At 41.5% G+C, this 11,421-nt stretch overlaps 1 protein-coding gene across 2 annotated transcripts in view; it reads right to left on the bottom strand.

Moving 5' to 3' along the window:
* CKAP2L (cytoskeleton associated protein 2L) overlaps nt 1-9,568 on the bottom strand; it is a 27,335-nt gene extending 17,767 nt beyond the window's left edge. The window contains exons 1-3 of one of the 2 annotated variants that reach the window (XM_006156656.3): nt 9,461-9,568; nt 7,293-7,359; nt 4,821-4,872 (exon numbers count right to left, since the gene is read on the bottom strand). In XM_006156656.3, coding sequence (XP_006156718.1) covers nt 4,821-4,872; nt 7,293-7,359; nt 9,461-9,494 — 153 coding nt within the window. In that variant the 5' untranslated portion in view covers nt 9,495-9,568. Of the gene's footprint in view, nt 1-817; nt 901-4,820; nt 4,873-7,292; nt 7,360-9,460 lie in introns of those variants that run through there. The other variant, XM_014590944.2, reaches the window with a different exon arrangement.
* Nucleotides 9,569-11,421: the final 1,853 nt, after the last annotated feature.

Below are 11,421 nucleotides of genomic sequence, written 5' to 3' on the forward strand. Positions count from 1 at the left end.
TTTTTTGGAGGGCTCATGCGTTCACCAGAAAGGCAGCAGAGAGATAGAAAGACAGAAAGCAAGAAATCACTCCTCAGGGGGGATGGCCACAGCACAATCCCTTCTCCTCCATTCTCCTCTTGGGATCTTGGGCACGTTTGCACATGCACCCAGAGTGAGTTTAAGCTACCGGGTCTGGGACTCAAACCGTGGTTGACTACATGGGAGTCGAGCGACATAGCCATTATGCCATCTGCTGGTCCCAAGGTTTTCAAACATTTTTGATCATATAGTCCCCAAATAATTTTGACAAACTCTGAATCCCAGAGTTAGTTCATATATTTATTATTTATTGCTCTGAGACAGGGTTCTGTATCAATTTTATTTTTTTTCTTTTAAAATAAAAATATCAAGAAAACTTGTTTACATTCATAACTAGATGGGACAAGAAGCTGTTTTGTCATAGCAGTAACACTCCATTTTTTGACTCACCCAGAAGTATATACCAAAAATCTCTTAGTGCAAAATAATTTTGGGGCCACATGGCAGTGCAGTGATAATGCCATGGTTCGCAGTGCTTGACCCACATAGTGAAGTCTAGAGTTTGTGTCCTGGAGCCTCCCTTTGCATGCTCGAGGCTTGTGTGCCCATGATCCAGGCTGCCTGAGACTGGGTCAGTGTGAAGACCCTGTTGGGGAGTGCCTTTCTCTCTCACGAGATAAATAAAACATAAAATAATTTTTAATGTTTTACCAGATGATAAGGTTGAATGCAAAGGATTGAAGTCACCTGAATTGGAAAGACTTTCTCAATATAAACACCATAATTTCAAACCAACCTTTGATTTATTTCCTGGAAGCACTTCCATCCCAAGGTAAACTATAATATTATGATTAGGGATGAAGCAGGTGAGTGGTTTGCCTAAAGAGAAAGAAAGAACTAAAAGTAGGATAACAATGCCAAGGGAAGTGAAAAAGGAGAAATGCATGTGAGGCGCATTATTTAACAAATCAATTTTAGTGAAAGCATGTATGAAAGTTGAAGATCTGGAATTGATTTGATTAAAATGTGTGCCTGCACGCCCATTATGCATCTCCAGAGGAACCTCAATTAGCAGGCATTTCTAAGTATACTACAGTATTTATTAACCCAATCCTTTTATACGAATCTATGAGATATCCTCTATTAGTCTGTTTTTATGGGTAAAGTTAAATAGCTTACCAATATCTCTTAGCTAGAAAGTGGAGTTAGTATTTGAACCAAGGCAATTGCTAACTGTTATATCTTATTGTTTTCTTTTTAAAGAACTATTTTATTTAACTTTATTTATTTATTTATTTTAATTTGACCAGAGAGGGCAGAGAGAGAGAGAGAGAGGGCAGAGAGAGAGAGAGAGAGAGAGAGAGAGAGAGAGAGAGAAAGCGAGAAAGTAAGCCACCAGGTCTGGGACTCAAACCGCAGTCAGCCATGAGCGAGTCCAGCGCCTTTAACACCATGCCACCTGCCAGCCCCATATCTTGTTTCCCAGTAAGTTTAAGAGCATGGATCAAGGATTCTTTTCAAATCTTAGTTCCATATGGTAAAACTCTTGGATAGGAACAAAAATGAGAATTTTTGTGTTTCTTTGAGTAGTAATGCTGTAGTTAAGTGTTCTTTGGGAAAAGGTTTGTTCAAGTCTTAGATCTGACTATTCTTGGTTGTACAGTTTTGGCCAAGAATTTAATCTCTCTGAGCCTCAGTCCTCATTTGTAAAATGAGAATAATAAAAAAAATAATAAAAATAATACCTATCTTTTAGGAAGGGTGCCATATCTTCTGGTTTTCATAAAATCAGTTTTGATTTAGCTTCTTGGTCCAACATAATTATCAATAGCATTTCCTTTTACTCTCAAAAGTGTCTTGATTTGGACATGAAGTCATATGGCCAATATTTCTACAGGATTGTTTAGAGTAATATATTGGGTCATCTGAAAAGGCATGATGCATTTTTGCATAGAAAAGCATAGAAGAATATGCATGACTTTTCTAATAACCTAATGTTTATTTGCCCAGTACCTTGATGACAATAAACACTCACATGTTAGCTCTTACTGCTACATGTCAAAAATGTTTTATATTTTGATTTAATAGATATTGGCAAGCTATTTAACTTTATCCATATTGTAAAACAGTATACAATTGTATTGATGACTGTTTGCATAATGCATTTAGTTTCTCCTAAGTTCCATAATTTTCTTCCTTATTTTTATCTTTATAACTATCAATATATAAAGCAGAAAATTAAGTATCATCCTCATTTAAGAGATAATTTACTAAAATCAGTTTTGTTAGCTTCTAGAGAAGCCTCTGGGAACTCTGAATGAGGAAAAAAATCAACAGATTTCTTTTTCCTGGAAAACTTGTATCCTATACTAGCTCCATCTGCACAAAGTAGAAGTCTAACCAGGTGCTCTCCAACTGTTCACATCATTGTCATGCACCAATTTTGCCTTATATGCATTTTCCTATCCTCTATCCACTGTCTAACAATGTCATGTGTATACATGACATATATGTATCCATGTATGAGGGGGGTTCTTCAAAACATTAGTGGAAAATGTGCACAAAGAAAAAACTATGCACGGATTTCATATAAATATATATATTTAATTTGCTATAGGATGTATGTGTACAACCAGACAGAAACAGAAAGAGATAGAGAGAGAGAGAGAAAGAGAGAGGGAGAAAGTGTGAACGCATTCTCTGGGGGGACGGCCACAGCACATTCCCTTCCCCTTCATTCTCCTCTTGGGATTTTGGGCATGCGTGCACACATGCCTGGTATCTTTCTCAAGTTGCTGAGTCTGGGACTTGAACTGCACAATAGGCGATGTGGGATCCAGTCATCTTTTTTTTTTTTTTTTTTGGGGGGAGAGATTTTCACTGTAGGGCGCGTGCGCTCGCCAGACAGACAGAGAGAGACATAGAGACAGAAAGTGAGAAATCACCCCCCAGGGGGGATGGTCACGCCACAATCCCTTCTCCTCCATTCTCCTCTCGGGATCTTGGGCACGCACGCACACGCACCCGGCGTGAGTTTTAAGCCACCGGGTCCGGGACGTGAACCGCGGCCGACTACGTGGGAGTCCAGCGACATAGCCATTACGCTAACTGCTGGTTCCCGGGATCCAGTCATCTTAACCACCATGCCATAGGCTCACCTGGATTTCAAATTTTTTGCATGAAATAAACTCCTACTTCAATTCCATTTTTTTAAGAACTCTTTGAGGCCCCTTCATATGAATATATACATATATGTATATGTGTTTGTGTGTGTAGAAAGAAAATTGTTAATTAAAAGTCATTAAAACTGGCATTAATGCGAACCAGCAGTTAGCGTAATGGCTATGTCGCTGGACTCCCAGGTAGTCGACTGCGGTTCGTGTCCTGGACCCGGTGGCTTAAAACTCACGCCGGGCGCGTGTGCGTGCGTGCCCAAGATCCCGAGAGGAGAATGGAGGAGAAGGGATTGCGGCGTGACCATCCCCCCTAGGGGGTGATTTCTCGCTTTCTGTCTCTATGTCTGTCTCTGTCTGTCTGGCGAGCGCACGCGCCCTACAGTGAAAATCTCTCCAAAAAAAACCCAAAAAACAAAAACAAAAACAAACAAACAAAAAAAAACTGGCATTAATGCCTCACTTTGGAGAACACAATCTCAGTTATACTTAGACTGGTTAGACTTATGGTTTTGAAAATTAAAGGTGAGATTTTTACAGTTTTTTTTTTTTTTTTTTTTTTTTTTTTTTTTTTTTTTTTTTTTTTTTTGGGGGCATTCCCTTTTTTTACAAACAACGGACACAGAAAGTGAGAAATCACCTCCCAGGGGCCAGGGGGAATGGCCACGCTGCAATCCCTTCTCCTCCATTCTCCTCTTGGGATTTTGGGCACGGACGCACATGCGCCCAGCGTGAGTTTTAAGCCACCGGGTCCGGGATGCGAACCGCGGTCGACTACGTGGGAGTCCAGTGACACAGCCATTACGCTAACTGCTGGTCCCTTTACAGATTATTTTATTATAGATGAAGAATTTGTACCCCTTTCAAAAGGCTAAATATGTTACAATCCTTTACCATTCTATTTATAACCTAGCTGAACTGTATTGATTAGCAAGAATATTCTTCCTAAATAACTGACTACTGAGCAACTTAACTTCATGGCAGAATACTAAAGTGGTTAACACTGTAGACTTTCAGTTCTGTCACTTAATAGCTAGGTAAGTTTGGAAAGCTACTTAACTTTTCTTCTTCTTCTTCTTTTTTTTTTTTTTTAAGAATTATTTATTTATTTAATTCCATTTGGTATTATTATTTTAAAAATTTTGCCCAGACAGAGAGAGAGAGAAAGGGTAAGTGAGAAAGTAAGCTGCCAGGTCCGGGACTCAAACCATAGTCAGCCATGTGGGAGTCCAGCGCCTCTAACCATCATGCCACCTGCTGGCACCACTACTTAACCTTTCTATAACTTAGTTCCCTCATCTGTAAAATGGGGCTACTAGTAATAACTATGTCATAATACCATGAGGACTCAACAAATTAATGCGACTCAGAAAGTGCAGATGAAGAAAGCGTATTCAATAAATGTTAGCTTTTAAAGAGGACCAAACTCCACTTAAAGTATTTTTTTGGTTAACCAAACTAAATTACATTAAGTGGTACTTATTCTGTCTCTTATTAAACCAAACTGCTCTTATATTTATGAGAAATATCTTTAAAATGCATATTTTTTAGGTAGCCAACATCTTTTTTTTATTACTAATTATACTTCCAGAATGGATATTTATTGAAAGGCTAATTTCTACTTACAGATTTAGGAGGTGGTGGATTCGGGCAGTTATTCTTGGCTTTTAGATAAGGCCTATAAAAGACAAAATAAAATTAATCTAGAAGGATCAGCAAGGCTTGGGAAGTAAAGTGATTAAAAACAATATTAGAACTTTAAATCATTAATATCTCTTTTTTGTTTTTTAAATTTTTTGGGGGGGTAGGAGCAGCAGGTGGCATGATGGTTAAGGTGCTGAACTTCCACATGGCCAACTGCAGTTCAAGTCTCAGACTGGAGGCTTGAAACTCATGCTGGGCGTGTGTTTGTGTACATACCCAAAATTCTGAGAAGAGAATGAAGGAGAAAGGATTGCGGCCATGACCATTCCCCTGGGGTGGTGGTGGGGATGATTTCTCACTTTCTCTCTGTCTCTCTGGTGAGTGCACGTGCCCTATAGTAAAAATCTCTTTACAAAATAAAATTCCTTTTTTGATAGTGGGTACACATGTTCTTGGAGAGACAGAGAGAGTGCAGGGAAGTGAGAAAGCAACCCCTAGGGTGATGGCCATACTGGAATCCCTTCTCCTCCATTCCCTTCTTTGGATTTTGCCTGCACCCACTTGTACCCTATGTGCTTCTAAAGTTGCTGGGTCCAAGACTTGAATCATGTAGTTAGCCATGTGGGACTAAGCCACCACAACCACCATGATATCAGCTGGCTCCAGAATTTCTGTATATGGTGAAACAACTCAAAATTATATTCAATAGTCTCCTTATCTCTTCCTCTGTCCCGAATTCACTTCTTCAGAGACCACAACTGCTCTTACTCATTTCTTTTCTTTTTTTTAAAAATTTTGTGATATGTTCAGATATGTCCTATGCATAAGTGTAGTGTTCTAACAATATCAATGAAATGTATGTGTTTTCTTCATATCTGCATAGTCTTATTCATTCAAATACCATACTTTGAATACTGCATGTGTCAGAAACTGGGTATACAATGCCAAATAAGATATTTAACTGCTTCTTTAAAAAATACTTCCTTATTTAAGTATCTTCAGATAGTAATTATTCAGGAAGAAAGTAATATACTTAAAAACAGGGACACACATAAAATCTAACTAGTGAGATAGAAAATACAAAAGGGCTAGCAGGTGGCACGGAGGTTAATGAGGGCTGGATCCCACATGGCTCACTGCGTGGTTTGAGTTCTAGACCCTGTGGCTTGAAAAACATGCTGGCAGGCAGATGTGTGTGGGTGTCCAGAATCCTCAAAGGAAAATGGAGGACTGCAAAATGACTATCCCACTACAGGGTGTTTTCTCATTACCCTGTCTCTCCTAGCAAGTACATGTACCTTATTGCAAAAGAAAAAAAAAAAAGGGAGGATTTCCAAGAAGCTAATCTTCATGGACCAAAATCAATTGCTAGACTAACAGGGACTTTGACCAGGACTTGTTTGGTATTTGTTTCTCCTAAGTAGAACACAAGCCCTTGGAGGGCAGGAATCTCTCTGTCTTGTTAAGTACTGTATTTATAGTTTTTTTTTTTTTTTTTTTTTGAGAGGTTTTTGCTATAGGGCGTGTGTGCTCGCCAGACAGACAGAGAGAGACAGAAAGCGAGAAATCACCCCCCAGGGGGGATGGCCACGTCACAATCCCTTCTCCGCCGTTCTCCTCTCAGGATCTTGGGCACGCATGCACGCGCACCTGGCGTGTTTTAAGCCACCAGGTCCAGGACGCAAACTGCGATTGACTACATGGGAGTCCAGCGACATAGCCATTACGCTAACTGCTGGTCCCTGTAGTTACAGTTTTAAGAAAGACGTTTTATAGGGACTAATTATTTGTTGAATAAATGAATTAGGTTCATTTAATCGAGAAAATGGAGTTGAATAAAAACCCAAGGTAAACTAAAGAGTGATAACTTTGTAAAAATTCATTTTCAAATTAAAATTCAGCAACCCAAGTGGAGAGAAAATACATCAATGCTAAGCAAGAGGGATAAATAACAACAAAAAATGGTAAGGTGTTAAAAGATAAAAATAAACAGTCATGTTCTGTCCATCTCAAGAGTAAACACTAAGAGAATGACCAAGGGGCACTGTCAGTCTGGAGGAAGATGCTGATGTGCCGCTGTGGCAGACTGATTGTAACTGCTCTCCTGCTTTAGCAAGAAAAACCAGAAGTAGGATCATTCAACACCTTGGCTGAAAATTGCCTTCATGAGAATGAACTTTCCTAGGAAGAAAAGCAGGGATAGGAAAAGCTTCCAGCATGATAGATAATACTGCAGACCCTTCCCTCTTTCTTAGAGACAGTCAATAATGCTTAAATCTTTGCCAATGGATGAGGCACTGCCCAGGGTTTTTTGTCATGCTTGGACTGAAATGTCCTTTTAAAGTTGTCACAGGATCCCAATGCAGTCTGACTAGGCTGCAAGCAAAAAGGTTTTAAATTGCTATTAGCAACAAGGACAACAAAGTCTGCATAACTGTGGGTAGACAAACTCACTTGGTGTTTTGGTTCTTTAGTTTTCCCTTGGCTGCAAGGTATTCCTGGAGTTTTCTCTGCCGTTCCTCTGTAAAACAAACAAGCAAGCAACAGAACTTCAGCTTGATTTAACCAATTTGTTTACATTCTAAAAGATGACACTTTTCTGTAATAATTTTGGCTTTGTACCATAAAGTTATAAAGTCCCTAGTCCTGTAAGTGTGCCTTCAGCTTATATTAACATCAGTAATATGTTTCATATGCCAGGCCCTCTGTTAAGCTCTTTACACTTAACATTACTTTTTTCAATCCACACAACAATCCTGTGACTTACTTTGCAGTCTGGAATTCAGAGAGGGTAAATAACACAGCCCAAATAACCCAGTTAATAGGTGGCAAAGTCAGGATTTGCAAACAGGTTTTCTATCTCTAAGCCTTTGCTGACAGCCATTGTTCTCAGCTATAACATACTATGCTTTGCATGAAGAAATTCTATTACTGGTCTGGTAGCCAGGTCTGGTCCTGTTACTTACTGTTTATTTTTGAACAGGATTTTTTTTTTTTTTTTTTGAAGATTTTTGTCATAGGGCGTATGTGTTCACTGGAGACTGAGAGACAGAAAGTGAGAAATCACCCCTGGGGGTATGGCCAGGTTGCAATTCCTTCTCCTTTCTACTCTTGGAAATCTAGCATGCACATGCACCTGGGGTGATTTTCAAGCCACTGGGTCCAGGACTTGAACTATGGCTGGGCATGTGGTAATCTAGTGCCTTAATCACCATGCCACTAGCTGGCCCCCAGATGATGATTTTTAACTCACAAACTCTTATATGGTTTCCTTTGGGACTAAGGAAAAATTAGGCCAGGTTAGGGAGCTCACGACAAACTGCTATATGGTAACTTTCCATACAAGGTACTTGTGAAAGGATGAAAAGTCAATATGAGGAATTTCAATAAATCTGTGGGAAAAATGGAATTAAAGTACAAGTTTATCTTGGTGCAAAAAAGTCTGAAATTCATGCATAGTTTTTTTTTAGAATATGCATTTTCCATGAACTTTGGGAAGACCCCCTCCTTTCTGCCTTCAAGAAGTTTCCATCTATTAGTGGAGAGAAAATAAACACAACGAATTACAATATAAAGCAAATCTAAGTGCTATTAAGAGACAGTCAAATAAAAAAAAATCTGGGAGTTCAAAGGTGGGGAATGGATTTGGGAAGCAGGTAGTTGAAAAGGGCTAAAATTAAGTAGTGGCTAAACATCCCCTCCACTCCTCAACTATAGGGTTGCATACTGCTCTTAACCGCATTTGAACTGAGTTGCCCTCTGTTTTGCTAACTGACTCTGATGCACTCTTGTGAGGTAGCAGTGAGAAATAGATTTTAGATGAATGTCAGGCAGTATAGAGATGAAGAGGTGTGCAGTGTGGCACAGGTTCAAGTCCCAGGTCTGTCTTCCAGCAAATAAGCAAACCTTGCTGCTGCTGAGACTATACAAACGGGACAATACTACCCACCTTTAAAGGCTGTTATGTAAGGTGCCTTGGACAGTGCCTAAGTCATACTAGCCAATCAGAACGTATATTTGACGAAACTATCAAATCACCGCGTGCAGCTTGGTAAAGATGGCATCTGAGCAGGAGTATCTTGAAATGCAGGAAGGGACTCCAGGTACATTTAAAGAGGTCAGGGAACGTAGGATCCTTGGCCCTTGGTGCAGATTTAACCAATCAACTTCCAGACCGCAGCAGGTGTAAAGGAAAGAGCCTCGCGTGGGAGGCAGCAGCCCGGGATTGGGCCAGGCCCCGCCTCTTGACAGCTGTCAAGCCCAGGACGCGCAGCACAGAGGACCGACCACACCCAGCTCTGCCAGGAGCCAAATCTGGGTGGCGTGACCCGGCCAAAGAGCCTCAGTTTCTTTATCTAGAACGTGGTGATGGTGATATCGTATTGCAAAACGGCTGCCGGATTTACTGGGAAGGTGCCCATGGGGCATCTAACCCGCTCACAGCCTCTCCGACACAGGTTCAGACGTCTCCTTGCCGGCCGGGGCCTGGGCTCCCTTCCGCGACCCCAGGGCCGGAACCACCCGGGGAAGACTGACGCAGACGAGCGGACGGGCAACTTCCTCGGGAAGAAGTCCCCTTCTCTCTCGCCTGCAAGAAACAGGGGATCGCGGTCCATACTCACCCGCGGCGGCGGCAGCGGATCCGGGCCGCACCATGACTCCTCAACAACAGTTTTTCTTCAAAGGTCGCGCCTGGAATCGAGGCTGAAGCGCTGCGCATCTGCGCACTCTCATTGGTTGCCGCGGGTTTGAAACTCGCCAATCGTGAGCAGGAACCAGCGGGACAACAAGAAATAGGTGCTTTGCGGTTGGCTCTGGCCCTCAGAGCCCGCCTCTGGAGCCCTCTGATTGGAAGAACGTGCAGCGCGCGTCAGTGGGCGGTGGAGATCGCTCCGAGCCCGCCTCAGGGCCCGCCACCCGGCGTCCTAGCCCTCTGCCAGCCCAGCCGGCGGCTACCTCAGAGCTTAGCAGCCTCAGGGGTTGTGATCTCACCCTGCCCACTCCTGAGGCTGCTGCCTGATTCACTCTCTCACACCCTCGGATTCACAGACGCTATGAAAAAAAAAAAATCTAAATCTGACGAGTTATAGATGCCTCTTTATGAGTATGTATCTTTATTCATTAAGGGTCTGTGACTCTAAAAGCCTTTAGTTCTTAGTATTGCAGGGTAGCCTGTTTCTTTCTTTTTTTTTTTTTAATTTTATTGTAAAATACTGTATGCATAATACCACTTCAACTATTTACAGTGTTGCATTTTAAAAATGCACAGCTCAATGACATTAAGTACGTGCACATTTTAGTGCAACCATCATCATCCTTCTCTATAACTTTTTCATCCTCCCGAGCTCAATGTATACCCATAAAACACTAACTCGTGCCCATGCCCACTATCCCACTTTCTGGGAATTGGACTCTTCTAGATACCCCGTGTAAGGTTGCCTATTTCACTAATGTCCTGGAGGTTCATCCATGTTGCGACAGATGTCAGAATTTCCTTCTCTTCTAAATTTGAGTGATATTCCAGCGTATATCCCACATTTTGCTTATCTTCATCCATCTATAGACACGTGGGTTTCTTTCACTTTTTGACTGTTGTTGATAAATATTGTCGTGAACCTGGGGGTACAGATTTCTGTTCAAGACCCTCTTTTCAGTTCTTTTGGGGATATACCCAGAAGTGAATCATATGTACTTGAATCATGGTAAATTCTATTTTTAACTTTGTTTTTGGAGAGATATTTTTTTGCTATAGGATGTATGCACTTACTGGAGAGGCAGAGACAGACAGACAGACAGAAACCAAGAAATCACTCCCCAGGTAGGATGGCCACACCACAGTCCCTTCTCCTCCATTCCTCTCTTGGGATTTTGGGCATGCACACGCACACAACTGGCATGAGTTGCAAGCTGCTAGGTCCAGGACTCGTGTCAGCCATGTGGGAATCCAGCACCTTAACCACTGTGCCACCTGCTGGTCCCTCTATTTTTAATTTTTTAGGATCATTGTACTCTTTTCTGGCTGGTTCCTTTTTAATATATACTTTGATTTGGCCTCCTCGATTGTGTGCCTGAGAAAGGGATGGCAGAGGGCAGGCTCAGTTGCCCTGTATCCCTAGACACATCTAATTTCTCTATTTCAGTCCTAAAACTTTCTTTTGAAATTTTCCCTGTTTCACCTATTGTCCAGTTTCATTGAGGGGTATGGGGGATGCTCTTGGCACCCTGTGTATTAGTCTTTCTCTTCCCTGGGTGCTGGAATGGTGGCAGATAGTTCTACTTCTTGGTGGGAATGAGAAAGGCTTATCTCTCTAGAAATCAAGGTTTCTTTTCATCATGGTAGACAAAGTTGGTTTTGGAGTGCTGAGAAATGAGACAAGCCAGGGATAATCCACTCTCATGTTCTTTATTCTATAGACCTCTCAGTTGGAAGGAGTACTGCAGACTTTTTGGAGGAGTGAATTCAAGGTCAAGTACCTACTTTGCAGGCCTCTCAACTTCTATGTGAGAATGAGTATGTAAAATAAAAGGGTAAACCACTTCTGCTGTTGAGTACCCTGTTTCCAATGGGACCCACTTGTGACCT

The sequence above is a fragment of the Tupaia chinensis genome, unplaced genomic scaffold (genome assembly GCF_000334495.1).
Source record: "Tupaia chinensis unplaced genomic scaffold, TupChi_1.0 Scaffold000511_1, whole genome shotgun sequence".
Classification (NCBI taxonomy): domain Eukaryota; kingdom Metazoa; phylum Chordata; class Mammalia; order Scandentia; family Tupaiidae; genus Tupaia; species Tupaia belangeri.